Genomic DNA, 16,758 nt, shown 5'->3' with positions numbered 1-16,758 from the left:
AGGAAAGCAGTTCCCCCTAACCTCCCTGCTAGCATCCACTTACCTTGCTCTCCTGTACATCAGAGACGGAAATCCTCCCCCGGGGTTGTACCCCTTCCCCTTTGTCCCCTTTCCTTGAACTCGCCTTCCCCACCCTAGTGAACAACAATCCTCCTCCCCTTCGTCCCATTTCATTGAACTCGCCTACATCCACCCTAGTGTACAACACTCCTCCTCCCCTTCACAAGGGCCATGATCCACAAGCGGATCCTGCTGCTAAGCTCAAGGAAATAAACCAGGAACTTCTAAATCTCAAAACTGTCATTCAAAATCTCATTAACACCACCGCAGAGCTGGCCCTTGATCTCTCATCCTACAAGAGATCGCAGGAAATACTGCATATGATCCAACTCCACCATAATCTACCATCGCCTTCCACTATGTTACTGTTTGCCCCTGGGTAGAAACCCCCAGGCCAGAACTGGATTACCACTCCCTACCCTAATGCCCCATCTAGACCCGCCAGATCCAAAAATCACTTATCAGAACCAGATATTCGCTCCCTCCTCCGAGCTTACAATGCCCCTTTAAATGCCCCTGGAATGACCAATCTCAAGCAAGGCAACACGGAGGCTATACAAAACATCACATCTAACCCGCAAAGAGCTCCCAGACTCAACGACAATGCCTTAAACATTAATAACCTCATGCAGAACCCCATTACGCAGCCCTCGCTCACTGACCACAAATAATACCTGAAATGCATGTTACTCAACTGTAGATCAGCGGTGAAACATGCCACAGACCTTGCAGATCTCATCCTGGTTCAGGAACTTGACCTCCTTATACTCACAGAAACCTGGCTCACAGACTCCTCAGGCCCCATCCTTGACGTTCTAGTCCCTCCTAACCACAACATTATCAGACTCGATCGAGTTAAGAAAACGGGAGGTGGCATAGCCTGTATCTACCACAACACTCTCAGCAAAACAGTCCCCCTCAGCTAATCTCTCATCCTGTGAATATTTATGCATAGACATCACTAGCAAGCAGAGACCCTTATGCAGCCTGCACATCTTCTACCACCCTCCAGGAGACAATCTCCCTCTAACTGAACAAACTATGGAAACCATCTCCTCCAACCTGGGCCGACACTGTCCCCAGATCTTCCTTGGGGACTTTAATCTCCACTGGAATGACCCGCATGATCAGGCTTTTAATACTCTCAAAAACTTCCTAACTGACCTCTCCCTGACCCAATACTGTGACAGTCCCACTCAAAACTTAGGCTCGACCCTAGATCTAATCATCTCCAATCCCAATTCCATCCGGCTCAAATCTATTCTCCCCTGTGACTGGTAGGACCATCACTATATCACCTTCCGTATCCTTGAAAGCTGGAACTTTAAAAGTTCACAACCACTAAATAAAACAGTGGAAAATATTGCTCCATAATACTAATGTAAATGAGCTCATATTTCACTGCAATATCTCCCTACTCCAGCCTGCAAACATGGCCAACGTTCACAACCTCACTGAGCACTATAACAATGCCATGTTGTCTGTCCTGAATGCAACTGCCCCCCCTTCAACTAAAAAGAAAACCCATCAAAGACTCCAAACCTTGGTTCAATGACAACCTAAATGCTGACAAACGCAGCCTGAGATTAGCAGAACGTGCTTCGAGATCCGCTCCATCCACTGGTCTACTAAAAACTCTAAGACTAAAAAGGAGTAGATACAACAAACTCATCAGAACAGCGAAAGCAAACGTCTTCAAATCCCAACTTGACAAAGCCAAAAATCGCCCGAAAAGGCTATTTGAGTTGATTAAGTAACAATCCAATAACACTTCTGGCCAATCCCCACACATCTCCTGCCCTCAGTCAAACTGTGATGCCGTCGCTGACTTCTTCCGTGAAAAGGCAAGTCAGATCGAATCAGACCTAAAGTCCTAATCGAACTCTTACCCTCTCCCGACTCCTCCTTACCCTCCCCCCCTCTTACGCCGCCCTGTCTCTCCCCCCAAAACAATGCCTCTTGGAGTCAATTCACACCCCTCAACGACAGACATCCTCAGCTCACTCTCGTCCCTGAAACCTTCAAATCACTTCAATGACCCCCCCCCCCCCCCCAACTTCTTTAAAGAAATGATAGGATCACTAGTCCCGCTCTGGTCCAAGATCATCAACGCTTCTCTTATTTAAGGTGAGATCTCGGACTGTCTGAAGGCGGGCCTAGTTCTCCCTATTCTCAAAAAACCCACGGCCGACCCTGAAGACCTGAATAACTATTGACCAATAACAAACATCCCTACCCTGGCAAAACGCCTAGAGAAATGTGTACATGAACAACTGCGCAGACACATTGAGCACTTCCAACTTCTTCACGCAATTCCAATCGGGCTTCTGCTCTGGCCACAGCACTAAAACGGCCATCACTCATATCGTGGACGATGCTCTCACTCTGCTGGACCAGTATTGCCTACTAATACTACTTGAACTCTTCTCTGCATCTGACACGGTCAAACATGACAACCTACTTAACCTCTTGGAATGCAGGATGGGGCTCTCAGGTAATGTCCTAAAATGGTTTGCCTCTTTTCTCAACAACAGAACGCAAAGAGTCAAATCCAATCAAAATCTATCCAACTCCAGTCCCTGCACGCTGGGTGTCCCCGAAGGGTCCTCACTCTCCCCCATGCTCTTCAACCTTTTCATTGAACCTCTGACTGTAATCCTCAAAGCTTCCAACATCCAATATCACATGTACGCGGATGACACCCAACTTTACATGAAAATATCTTCGCCCGAAGATATCAAGTCACTTAACGGAACCCTACTCAAAACCTTAAATTGGCTAACCTTCAACCATCTCAAACTAAACGCCCTTCAAACCGAATTCCTCCACGTCTCTCCCACTAGGCAAACCCCCACTGTTGTGAAATATCTTAGAAACCTCAACGCTCTCAACTGCACGCCCCACATCATTCATTCCACGAAATCACTGGGAGTTGTGCTTAATAAGAACCTAAACATGCAAGATCATATCAGAGCATCTACCAAAGGAGAGAACTTCCAATTAATCATCCTACGAAAACGCAAACCCTACCTTCCACAAGATGACTTCAAACAGGCGGTGCAAGCACCAGTCATCTCAAGACTCGAATACGGCAGTGCTACTCTATGCGGACTTCCGAAACTCAGTTTAGCCCTCCTCGGAGCATCCCTGAATGCTGCGACTAGACTCGTCACTGGTTCCAGGAAATCCAACCACATCTGGCTGGACCTGAAATCGCTCAACTGGCTTCCATTTGAGGCAAGGATCCAGTTAAAAATTGCATGTATGACACATTGAGCACTACACTTCAATACCCCTCTCTACCTGTCAAATAAGCTAGAACTATCGGGTGGCTCCCGAACCTCAAGGAGCACCAGCACACTGCTCCTTAAGCCGAAGAAATTTAAAAAACGGAAAACCTACAAGTGTACATTCTCTGGCATTGCCCCGAGAATCTGGAACTCCCTACCAGTGGAAACAAGACTGATTCCCTCAACAGTGGCCTTCAAAAGGGAAGTGAAAGCTATACTGATGAACACTGCACTGAACTAGAAGCTTTTCTCCTTTTGTCCCCTATCCTGTTTAGCTGATTTAGCTACTACCTACCTGGCTTCTGTTACGGCCCAGTGTCACCCGCCAATTTGTCATTTTTGTTCCTGATGTATATTGCTTTACTTTTTTCCCGTAACTATCTACCTATGTCTTCAGCAAGCATTTGTGTTCCTGATGTAGATTGCTTCACTTTTCTCCTGTAACTATCTACCTACGTCTTCCACAAACCGTATGTAAAGCGCTCTGATACCCGCTAGGGTCCCAAAAGCTTTCCATATTAGGTCAGTGTGGATAAATGAAGCAGCAGGCCTTCGGTAAGATCACTTTGTGCTCAGCGTTAAGCCGCTTCCCCAACAGCACTTGCTTGCAGTAATACTCATACCTTAGATCAGTAGCATATTAGGACAGGTATATATAGCATACAGCAATTACCTCAATGTAGCCAGACAACAAAAACAACATAATATTTTATCATTACTGATTACCGAATAAAAGAGGGCATGACACATATTAACGGTAGCTTATTACAGATAATCTAACTTTAACAACAGTAAATACTACCAACACCCACTCAAAACTTTGAATGGTTCCAAGGTATGGCGTGTAAGTGTTTGATACCAGCTAGTATCGATCATGCCGCATTATCGGTTTGTTGTGGGAGGAAGTTCGCAAAGTAAGGCACTTTGATTTTGCTGAAGGGAATATAACGTGTACAGTTAGGATGTGTTTCAAACTGTTGCTAATCATATGATGAGACATACCACAGTATGCGGCAAGAGGGCTAGTAGGTCTTCAACACGGACATAGTCCAAAACGTTTGAAAGGTGTCTACAATTCAGAAGGCATGATAATAAAACAAATGACACCCTTCCAACAGAGACCCCCTTAATTGTTTCATGAAACTTACTCTTTCCTCTTTTCCTTTCCTGCAGTGGGTGCACTTCCGGATGCCAGTCTAATTCACCAGGGCTACTACTTCGTCGTAGTAAAATCTAGAAACATACAATTCTGAATTTAATGAAGAAAATACATAAAAATATCCCATGGACATGCATAATGCAGAGTGCGGATGAAGACGCAGGTGGCAGAGGAATTTAAAGAGGCAAGGTGGGGAGTGTGGTGGACTAGGAGTAAATGGGAGCGGAGCAGTTAGGACTACACAGAGAGGTAGCAGAACGGAGCCTCAAGACAGGCACCTCAGAGGTTCTGAGCAGAGCGGATCCACGATGGGTGAAGTGCCTATACAGCAAAGCCCCCAACAATGACACTTCTGTTTTGGGAGTTTAAAACAGCTGTTTGACAAGGAACAGTATTTAAGTTATGTTCACAAAAACTGATAAATGAGCCGCTAGATACTTTATCATTTTTCGTTTTTTTAACTCACAATACTGATTAAGAAAATCCACGAACAAGAAGGCTGATCAGTGGTGCTGTTAAAATTAGTAATCTAATAACGGCAGTAATGCTCGTGATGACTTGGTCTCTTAGAAACATTTTAATAAATCCATTAATAAACAAGTGTTACTGGAATACCTCATAATATCCACACGTTACCACCAAAAGGCACAATAGATTTAGGCAGCAATATATTACATTTCTTGGCTCCACAGTTGATTTTGAGTTAGCCCCTGATCCCTAAATGTGGCCTAAACCCCAAATGTGGCCTACACAATGTAACTTGAATGTTGCCTACAGTGCCATAGGGCAGAACGCAGGAAAAGTAGGTCCTCAAACAGTTCGAGCATAACCAGCAAATGAGCATCAAACCGTAACCTACACACAAAAGTGAGCTAAGCAAGCAAACATACGGGAACCAAGGAATGCCTATTAAGCCACAAACAGTGAATACTCACCACAAAAAAATCGGGTGAAGTAGAATCACGACCATTTTCATGCAGTCGTCCAACAATACACTCCTTGCTCCATCACACACAAATAGTAGAGTAAGCATACCCTAGACCTTCAGCTAGTTTGCACCACTCCCTAGAGGAGGATCTTAACCATAGACTTCTGGAGCTGAATTCTCTGCAATTGAGAAGCACCACAGTGGACTCCGGCTGCACAGTCACTATCCTCATGATCTCTGCCAGTTACCATATTGCAAGCTGCACTTTTTTTTCAATTTCTCTACCTTGGTAGGATCTTTTTATTTTGTTTTGTTTTAAGTAAAAGAAAAAAAGAGCATGCATAAAACAGAACATTGGGCAGCATACAGAGATTCAAGACCAAGATACATTTCTCATCAAATAGAATGAAAGACATTTTCAGAAACTACATAAGGAGAAATGATCTAAGTTAGAGATAGCCAGTACAGATTTGTCGCCTCAGGCGTCTAGGTAATTGGTGCATCTTATTCCCAATCTACTCGTGTTGGGGTGGGTCCTGTATCAAAGCCCCTATAGGAGGGCCATCCCGCCCAAATCTTCTCCCACTGCGCGGGCAGCCCCTCCAAGTGCATACCACAAGCCCAAACTAGGGGCCTACCCTCAACGACAGGAAAGGAGCTAGTCAGGTTGACAACAAAGCTTATAAGTCACAAAGCACCATGCCCGTGCGCCGACGTCAGTTCTTTTTCCATTTTGTCGGGCCCTAGAGGCAGGGAAGAGGTCAGCTTAATTCAACAATGAACATGGAGTGCAACAATTATATCTTGGAACCAGATTCAGAAGACTAAAACATCCTTCAGAAAAGAGAAGTGCCTGGGATTGGTGAGGAACCTGACTGCAGGTAGACAGATTATCTACCAGAATGATTGTTACCAAAGGTAATTAACTAATTGTCCTGATGTAGCATTCTACCTGCAGTTTCCTCACCTTCTGAATAGATAACCAAAGCAATAAACCATACCAGGTGGTGGGTCTAAAGAACAAGTTACTTACCTTCGGTAACGATGTATCTGTAGGAAACATTAGTTAGTTAGATTCCTCACCTTAGAATATCCCCAGGCGTCAGGCTGGATCCGGAAAGATTTTTCGTCAGCAATACCCCTTGCGCGTCGTTAGGCGTCGTCTGCGGCTCCGCGTCCGTCGTCGGCGTCGTCGTGCGCCGGAATGACGTCTTCGGAGTACTTGGACGCTGCCCTCGCGCGCTGACGTCAGTTCTTGTACATAGCTTTCCGCGCCAGGAACGCAGAGCCATGCAAGAGACCGACACTGGTGCCAAAAAATCTAGGGCCCTAGAAAGGATAGCCTTAACCCTAGATGACGGTTCGCAGAAGGGGGAGGATGGGTGGGTCGGTGAGGAATCTAACTAACTAATGTTTCTTACAGATACATCGTTACCGAAGGTAAGTAACTTGTTCCTCTGAAAGAAACACGTTAGTTAGATTCCTCACCTTAGAATACATACCCCAGCAATACCAACCCCGGTGGTGGGTCTGCGAACCAAGATCACACCAGAAAGTCCTGGAGAACAGAACGGCCAAAGAAGCCATCTCTCCAGACTTGGCTGTCCAGGCAATAATGCTTGGCAAACGTGTGCAGCGAGGCCCAAGTTGCTGCCTGACAGATGTCCTGCAAAGGGACTCCCCGTCCCAGGGCAGTAGTAGCCGCTGTGGCCAGAGTGGAATGGGCTCTCACCCTACAGGAGGGTCCTTTTTAGCGAAGGAGTAACAAGCCTTTATACACAATACGACCCACCGTGAGATGGTCCGCTTGTGTACTGCCGTTCCCTTCTTAGCACCCACGTATTCAACAAAAAGCTGGTCGTCCACCCGGAACTGTTTGGTGCAGTCCAAATTAAAGGACAGCGCCCGTTTTGGGTCCAGACGGTGGAGCCTCTCTTCCTCTTTCGAAGGATGCGGAGGCGGAAAGAAGGTGGGCAAGGTGACAGATTGCCCGATGTGAAAGGGAGTTACCACTTTTGGAAGAAAGGAAGGACGAGTCCGGAGGACAACCTTGTCCGGATGAACAGAAAGAAAAGGAGGCTTAGAAGATAACGCCTGGAGCTCACTCACCCGTCTAGCCGAGGTGATAGCTACCAGGAAAGCAGTCTTAAGAGTCAGAAGACGAATGGGACAATTGTGAAGAGGCTCAAAGGGAGCGCACATCAGAAAGGTCAAGACTTCATTTAAATCCTACTGAGGCATTACGAAGGGGACAGGAGGAAACATGTGAGTAATGCCCTTAAGGCAACGAGAAACAACAGGGGATTTGTAAAGAGAAGGCTGATCAGGAAGCCGTAAGAAAGCAGAAATAGCGGATAGATAACCTTTCAAGGTGCCCAGAGCAGAGCCCTGCTGGGCTAGAGAGAGAAGAAAGAGGAGAACCTCAGAAAGAGGGGCAGAAAGGGGATCCACAGCCTTTGCTGTGCACCATGCCACAAATTTGTTCCACCTGCAGGCGTATACCGTTTTAGTGGAGGGACGCCTGGCTGCCAGAATAACATCACAGACTTCAGGAGGCAAGCCAAATGGCATCAACTGTCGCCGCTCAATGTCCACGCATGGAGGTGGAGACTGGACAGGTTTGGGTGGAGAACCGTCCCCTGCTGCTGCGACAGAAGGTCCTCCCGAAGAGGCAGTCGTGTCGGAGGATCGATTGACATACTGAGTAGCTCGGGATACCAGTACCTTCGTGCCCAATCCGGAGCCACTATGACTTGGGCCCGGTCGCGCCTGATCTTCTTCAGCACTCTGGGCAGAAGTGGTATAGGCGGAAAGGCGTACAACATACTGCAACTCCACTCGTGATGAAAGGCGTCCCGAGCGAGTGCCGCCTTGGAAACTCCAACGCGCAGAACTGCGGACATTGTGCGTTCTCTTCGGTGGCGAATAGATCTAACCAAGGCTCTCCCCACTGCCGAAAGAGGCCTTGCGCCACGTCAGAGTTTAGACGCCATTCGTGATCCATCATTCACCGGCGGCTGAGTTCGTCTGCTCTGGCGTTCAGAGAGCCCGCCAGATGTTGAACCACCAGGGTGATGCCCTGATGTTCCAGCCATGTCCAGAGGCCCAGAGCCTCCTGACAAAGGGGCCACGACCCCACCCCGCCCTGTTTGTTGCAATACCACATGGCGGTGGTGTTGTCCGTGAACACCTGCACCACACTTCCCCGGACAACGGGAAGGAATGCCTTCAGTGCAAGTCGGAACGCTCTCCGCTCCAAAAGGTTGATATGGAGCCGAGTCTCCGCTGGAGACCAGAGTCCTCTGATCTCCGCCTCCCCATGTGGCCCCCCCATCCCAGGAGGGACGCATCCGGCACTACTACGTGCTCCGGTTGGGGAAGGGAGAGGGATCTGCCGCTGACCCAATCGCGGTTCGTGAGCCACCACTGCAACTGCTTCGCAGTGCCCTCCGAGATCAAGACATGGTCGGACAGATTGCCACGATGCTGGGCCCACTGAAACTTCAGGTCCCACTGCAGAGCCCGCATTCGCCACCTGGTGTAATGCACCAACAGGATGCAGGAGGCCATCAGCCCCAGAAGCCGCAGCACCAACCTGACCGAAACCCAGGATAGAGGCTGAAAGATGGGAATCAGAGCCTGAATATCCCGGACCCGCTGCTCCGGAGGATAGGCCCGGAACTGTGCCGAATCTAGAACCGCTCCGATGAAGAGGAGCTTCTGGGAAGGTCTCAGGTGTGACTTTGGCACATTGATGGAGAACCCCAGCAAATGCGGGAGGTCAGCCGTAGTCTGGAGGTGGGAGACGACTTGCCGGGGCAAACCCGCCTTCAACAGCCAGTCGTCGAGATAGGGGAAGACTGGAACCCCTGATCTGCGCAGATGAGCTGCGACCACCGCCATCACTTTTGTTTACACCCGAGGGGCACTGGTGAGGCCGAAGGGGAGCACGGTGAATTGAAAATGCTCCTGACCCACCGTGAACCGCAGGTAACGCCGGTGGGCCGGCAGGACGGGATGTGAAAATAAGCGTCCTGCAAGTCCAACGCTACCATCCAGTCTCCCGGGTCTAGGGCAGCCAGAACCTGAGCTAAGGTGAGCATCTTGAACCGCTCCTTCCAGAGGCAGGCGTTGACGCTCCTGAGGTCCAAGATAGGGCGTAGGCCCCCTTTGCCCTTCTTGGGAACCAGAAAGTAGTGGGATTAGCAACCACGACCTACTTCTGGACCAGGAACGTGCTCGACGGCCTCCTTGGCCAAGAGGGCCGTAACTTCCTCCCAGAGAAGATTCAAGTGATCCCCCGACATGCGGTGGTACTGTGGTGGCATGGCTGGAGGGGTCGTCTCGAAGGGGAGGGAGTAGCCCCTTCGGCCGATTTGCAGCACCCACCTGTCCGACGTGATGGAACGCCAGTGGAGCAGGTGATGGCGAACTCTACCGCCCACTGGCGTGGAATGGGCCTGAAAGCTCGGACTAGGAGGGCTTTGAGGCGGATGCTGCCGGGGTGGATGTGGACTGACCGGCACGTTGTCCTCCAGTACCGCCTCGGCAGAATCCACGTCCGCGATCACGTGCAGGTTGGTTCTGCGGCCGGTGGCTAGGCGGACGTGAGGAGGCGCCCCTTCCTTGGCCACGAAAGGGAGGAAAGGCGGAAGTTTGCAGCCGCGGGGCCGAGAGACCCAAGGGCTTGGCCGTGCCTCGGGAGTCCTTGAAACGAGCCAGCGCACCATCCGCCTTCTCTCCAAAAAGGCGAGTACCATCAAAGGGCATATCCATGAGGGTACTCTGGACATCCCCCGAGAAAGACGTGGACCGTAGCCAGGCGTGGCGATGAAGCGCCACCGTGGACGAAATCGCCCGCCCCAGCGAGTCCGTGGTGTCTAGTCCACACCGTATGGCATGCCGTGCTGCATCTTGCCCATCAGCAAGCGCCTGGGCGAGCCGTGACCGGGCCTCCTCCGGACACAGGGGCAGCACGTCCTCCACCGCATCCCACAGAGAGTGGGAATAACGGTCCAAGAGGCAAGCGGTATTCAAGGATCGCAGACCCAAACTCATGGAAGAGAACGGCTTCTTTCCGAACTGTTCCAGCCTCTTGGATTCCCGATCCGGAGGAGCGGACGGAAAGGAGGATTGGGAAGTCGAGGCCTGGATAACCAGGCTCTCGGGAGTGGGGTGTTGGGACAGAAAACTGGGGTCGCCCGGAGCAGGGCGGTGGCGCCGGGCCACGTTCCGATCCACAGGAGGAACTGTGGAGGGCTTGGACCAGGTGCCCTGCAGAACGTCTACGAGTGCCTCATTGAACTGCAGCAGAGGCTCTGTGGAGCTTGCTGACGGTTGAAGCACTTCTGTGAGGACGTTCGTCCTCACGGCCACAGCAGGCAAATCCAGCGCAAGGGCATCGGCCGCGTTGCGCAGCACCACTGAAAAAGCTGCACCTTCATCCGAGGCCACAGTCGGAGGAGAGATGAAACCAGCGTCCGGGGAGGTGTCCAGACCACTGGCATCCCCCAGTTCGGCTGCCCAGTCCTGTGAAAGATCGGCCTGTCTGGCCATAGGGTCCTCAGACCCCTCCCAGGCGCCCCCGTCATCCGATTCCTGATAAACAGGAGTAATAACCGGAGCCGGGCGGTAGATGAAATGCTCATGCATCGGCGTCGGATGCGGCATCGAGCGGCGCCGCACCGGTGCCGGGCCCAGACCGCTGCTAAACCGGGGAACGGCGCTGTCCGGGGACGGCGTTGGGGACGGCGCCGGGGGTGGAACCGGTGTCGGAGCCGGCGGAGGAGGCATCGTGAGGTCGACCGGCGCCAGCAGAGATCCAGGCCTGGATTCCTCAGGGACCTGCGGCGTCAGGACCGAAGTCGTCGACGGAGCCGGAGCCGCCGGCTCGCGAGGTCGCCCGGTCGAGCCCGCGGGGCACGAAGGCACGCCAGCAGGCGTCGACGGCAGAGCCAGGCCCCTCATGGCCGAGAGGAAGGCGCTGATCTCCGCCGGAGTCGCGCCAGTCCCAGGGACCAGCGGGTATGGGGACGGACGCGGCTCCGACAGAGCCGCGGGGGTGGGACCACCCTGACCCTCGACCGAGTCGCGCGACCGGCGAGGGGATTCCGAAGAGCGGTGTCGCCTCTTGGACTTCTTCGAGCGCTTCGACTTACCCGAAGACTTCGAGCCCGACGAGCGATGATGGTGACTGCAGTTCCGCTACCGGGACCATGAACGGCGCGGAGCCGAGTGCCGAAGCTCGAGAAGCTTACGGGACCGCTCCCGCCTAGCCTTCGAGGTCAAGGCCTGACAGTCGAGGCACGACTCCGCATCGTGGTCGGGCCCCAGGCAGTAAAGGCACCGGCGATGGTGGTCCGTCACCGACATCAGTCGATGACAGGAGCCACAGGCCTTAAAACCAGGCATCCTACCGGCACCAGAGTCGAGTCGACAGAAGACCAAAAAGAGTCAAAAAAGTTTAGTCAAAAAGTGACTAAGGGGTAAGCTCTTCCCGGATCGGCGCTGTCTGGCGCGGAAAAAAGAAGAACTGACGTCAGCGCGCGAGGGCGGCGTCTAAGTACTCCGACTACGTCATTCCAGCGCACGACACCGACGACGGACGCGGAGCCGCAGACGACGCCTAGTGACGCGCAAGGGGTATTGCTGACGAAAAATCTTTCCGGATCCAGCCTGACGCCTGGGGATATTCTAAGGTGAGGAATCTAACTAACGTGTTTCTTTCAGATGGAGAGGTTACAGCAGAAAGTCCTGGAGCATGTAACGAGTGAAATGGCTCCAATGCTTCCAAAGCCAGATGTGAAGTCCTTGATTCTGTAAATGTAGGGTCTAGGCTATGCAGCCTCTCCTTCCCCTTAGTGGGGCGAGATAGAGGAAAAAAGTGTGAACTGTAAAGGATTGACCCATATGGAACAGGGAAATCACTTCTAAATGGAAAGGTGCTTTTGCTCTCAGGACCAGCTTTTTAGGTAAGAAACAAGCGTAGGGAGGGCAGGCACACAGCTCTTGCATTTATGCACAGAGCCAAAGTGATGGCCACCAAAAATCTAAAAAGTCACAATTGACCGCTATACAGAGGTTCAAACGGAGCACACTTCAAGAATGCTAGAAACAAATTAAGGTCCCACAGAGACATATCAAAAATGTGAAGGAAGTAATATGTACAATAACCCCTTTAAAAACCTCACAACTTCTGAGGACTTGAATTAAGAGGGTTTGTTTGGCAAACAAATAAAGGCTTTAGGCAATAAGCATTCTTGCAAGTGGCTAAAAGATCCATTTGAATGGTGCTACACAGGGTAAGTGTGTTCCATACCATTTATGGGTGGAAATTCCATTTGTGGTTGGCAAGAGGACCTCAAGTCAGGTTGTCAGCTCTCATGTTTAGGGAGCCTGCTAGATGGTGGTGATAAGCCAGATATTGTGTACCTGAGCCCAGGCCCAGACTGTCAGAGCCTCTCAAGAGCGAAGACCTCTGTGATAGTTCACATAACGCAAGGGTTGTGCTGCCTGACAGAATCCGGACAGATCGATTGGAAATAGAAGGCAGGAAAGTCTTTGGGCCAGGAGAATCACCCGGAGATGAAGCAAATTGATGCAAAGAGTCCGCTCATTTAGAGACCAGAGGGCCTAGGATCTCCAGATCATCTGGCTGTGCAACCCACTGTAAAGTGAGGGCATCCATTACCATTGTGGTGACTGCTCGTTTGGGCAAAACGACTTCCTGGATGACAGGTACTCCTCTACTAACCACCGTAGGAGATCTGCTATGGTATCTGAGAAGATCCAGATGTTTGTCAGATCACCCCAATGTTGGAACCACTGATGGCGAAGGTACCACTAGGGAGCCCACAAATGGGGCGAGGATGTAGCCTTACGGCTAGAGCAGTCAACCTCGAAGCTGGGGAACCAGGTTCGAGTCTCGGCAATGGCGCTCAACATCCTGTGATTCTAGGCAAATCAGTTAATCTCCCCGTGCCCAAAAAAATGAATGAGTTCATCTGTAACGAAACTGGTGCTCATGTAAAGTGCTCTGATACCCGATGTCTCGGGTCTAGCTCGCGCTATATAAATCTCCTAAACTAAAAATGCCAGTATATGTGAGTGTCTAACATAATTCAGGAAGCTAGCAGATTCTAGCTCCCTCACAAAACATCATAATCATACCTTGACTGTACCAAATCTTCTGGGAAAGAGGGAGATGCCTTATCCAGTAGTGCCCCTATTAACAGAAGGTGTTCAGAAGTCTCCAGATGCGACTTGGGGAATTAATGGAGTGACCCAAGTCAAATAGCAAGTAAGCTGTGGTGTTCATGGGATCTGTTACAAGCTATGGTGAGTCCACCTTGATCAGTGATTCATTCGTGAATAAGAATATAGAGACCTTTGATCTGCGTATTCATGCCACAACCACCACAATTACCTTTAAGACTGTGGGTGCCCTTGTTAATCCAAATGGAACAACTGCTTACTTGTAATGGGTGGAACTTATCACAAAACGCTGGCATCTACCGTGTTACTGCAGGATCTATATGTGTAAATATGTGTGCTGGAAATCAAGGGACAAAATCCAGTCTTCTATCTCCAGCACCAACAGCACTGGAGCTGGAGACAGCATCTTGAATTTCTCCTTGCGTAGGATGGAATTTAGTATCCTGTTATTCAGGGGAGACCACAGAGCACAGCTGCCCTTGGGAACAAGGAAGTACTGCAAATAATAGCTTTTGCCAATTTCCTGTACTTAAACCAACCACATCACCCCTTTCTACGAAAGTGCTGTTCTGTCCTACTGTAGAACACAAAATGAGAGCATGGTCTTCTGATTGGGAAACATTTAATGGAGAGAAAAGGGGGAGGATTCTGTTTGAAAGGAAAGACATAACGTCTTTCTACAATTTGCAAGGTACACAGGTCTATCGTAATGGCATGCCAGGCCTCCTTCCACAGGTCATTAGTTTTCCCCTGAGGGAAAACTATAGCGGTTTTCCAGGAAATGCCAAGAAGGATGAGGGTTGCTGTACAGGTCAAGGACAACGGCCTCAACCTCTGTACTGCCAAATAACCTGATTTGGCTGCTGGAAAGGCTTGGCATAGATAAAATGGCAGCCCCTCCAAAAAGCTGCAAAACCAATGTAATGTCTATGGAAGTCTTGGGTAGGGAACACAAACCCAAAGGCCTGAGCTGCAGCCTGACATTGTTGATTGTTTCTGGGGCAGAGTCTGCTTTATCCCCAAAAAGGGCACATCTATTAAATTAGCATGGAATCCTCTAAAATGTCCGTGAAGTGGAGACAAGCTTGGCCTCTGACACAGAAGACCCCATGGCTTTGGCCACCGGCTCCAAGGCTGGTCACACATCTGTATGGCTGCATTCTATCGATCTATGAGTAGATCTTTGTGTTTCAAGTGGTCCTGGAGACTCAATGTCACCATCTGCATCATTTCCCACAGGGCTTAGTTACCTCACCAAGAGGCACGTGGTGTTCATGGATTCAAGGGCTAAACTCCTAGTCTGGAGGTGGATTATGATGAGGGTTTTGTCTTGAGCAAGATGACCACCAGGCTCTCTTGCAAATAATAGGAGGATAGTAAAGATGGCCAATATAATGTCAGGCAATCTGCGCACTCACTGAAGGTGCTGGCATAAGCATAGCCCACATTGCCATAATAAGCACCAGTAAATCTTAACTGAATGGGGGGAATGGCTCCGAAGTGTCAGGAGAGAGCTGAAGGGTTGTGTAATCTGCTGCATCTGTGTAGGAAAGGGGCAGCAAATTGGCTGGCTCGCTGCTGTCATCATCATCATGAGGTATCACGTGTGGTTTATGATGCACCTAAATCCGAAACAAAAATAACATCCTACCTTTGCCAGTATTCTTCTCTGGCCAAAGGTGTGGCCTGGTATTCCACCCTACATTAAGCCTCCCCACCTGTATCTGCTCCTTCCGTTTCGAGTACCACAAGATTTCCTTTGTCTTAAGAATAGGCTCCGGAGACACAGCCGGTGTAGGTGGAGGTGCAACCAGCTGCAGCTGGAAAAGTGCCCAGTCAAGACGTTTGGGGTCCTCTGGTGCCAGGGAAGTATCTCACAGTGGTATTCAAGTCACAGCTCCTATCGGTTCAATGGGCCCCAGTAGCACCAGAGAGAAGAAAAGCATCACAAGAAAGTAAAGTGTCAACATGGCCTTTGTGAAGGCCTTAACCCCTTCAGTGCCACGCCCTTTCCCCCTCCTGTGCCGGGCGTTGCACTAGTGGGTGGGGTTCATGACGAGATAGTCTCGTCATGGGCACAGCGCAACCGTGCTCCATGACGAGACTATCTCGCCATGGGCACTGAAGAGGTTAATCGGCACTGCATCGGCACCAGGCCCTGGAAACTCCAACTAGACTAGGGGAAACGTCAGTGTCTGTTTCAGCATCAGCTCTTCTGCTAGAGTGATGTCCTCCGGCTCCAAAGAAGAAGCTCCCGATTGAGAGGGGTTGTGGCATGGAGACCTACTCCTGGAGCTGGAAAGCCATGTTAGTGGAAAGTACTCCCGCTTGTGCAACTTCTTGTGTTTCTTCTTTCTGACCTTCAATGACTTAGAAGAAGGAGAAGAGCAGGACTTGGACCATGACCAGGATAGCGATGTACCAGGAACGGCATTCATTACGCGTGTACACAGTGAAAAACCTTTCCTCCTGCTTCTTGATGGCTTTAGAGTGCATGGTCTCATCATGGCCTCACGATTTGAAGTAATGTTTTAGGGGGGGGGGGGGGGAGAGAAATAGGAGTTGAGAAAATGCATAATGAAAATTAAAATGTAAGGGTGAAAATAGTACCTTTGCTTTAAACAATATTGAAAAATACAAAAGTGTACATTCCTACAATTGGTCAGTTACTGGAAGCTGATCAGGCCAACAAAGCTTATGCAATCCTCATAAATGATTTTCTAATCTGACATACCACTAAAATAATAAGAACAAAACCTTTGACTAATCTAACAAGACGCCTAGTCTAGGACAGTGGTCCATGAGAACACAGTTGACAATACTTCCTTTAAGTATCAGGAGGCTGTGGTGTAGACAATCTGATATGTATTAACAGACTACTGGACTAAGGACAATATTTTAAATTCTGCCTGAAAAACAACACAAAACTAATTATATTTTTATTTTTTTATTTTGAGCACAACAGCTTAGCCGAAAAAACAAACAGATATCAACTGAGACATATACAAACTTCACAGTACAGAAAACCATAAAGAGAGAAACAGAGCAAAAAGAAAAGAAGAGAAAAAAACAAAAAACAAAAGGATAGCATTTACAACACAAAGCGT

At 49.7% G+C, this 16,758-nt stretch overlaps 1 protein-coding gene across 7 annotated transcripts in view; it reads right to left on the bottom strand.

The window, feature by feature from the left end:
• The window catches only part of RALGAPA2 (Ral GTPase activating protein catalytic subunit alpha 2), a 1,855,355-nt gene that overhangs the window by 1,114,984 nt on the left and 723,613 nt on the right, over nucleotides 1-16,758 (bottom strand). For all 7 annotated transcript variants that reach the window (XM_085612413.1, XM_085612412.1, XM_085612410.1 and 4 more), the window contains one exon: nucleotides 4,499-4,583. In XM_085612413.1, the coding sequence (XP_085468539.1) occupies nucleotides 4,499-4,583 (85 nt within the window). The remainder of the gene's footprint in view (nucleotides 1-4,498; nucleotides 4,584-16,758) is intronic.

The sequence above is a fragment of the Triturus cristatus genome, chromosome 6 (assembly GCF_964204655.1).
Source record: "Triturus cristatus chromosome 6, aTriCri1.1, whole genome shotgun sequence".
Classification (NCBI taxonomy): domain Eukaryota; kingdom Metazoa; phylum Chordata; class Amphibia; order Caudata; family Salamandridae; genus Triturus; species Triturus cristatus.
The sequence above is the reverse complement of the archived record's forward strand: the minus strand, read 5'-3'. Positions and strand labels throughout refer to the sequence as shown.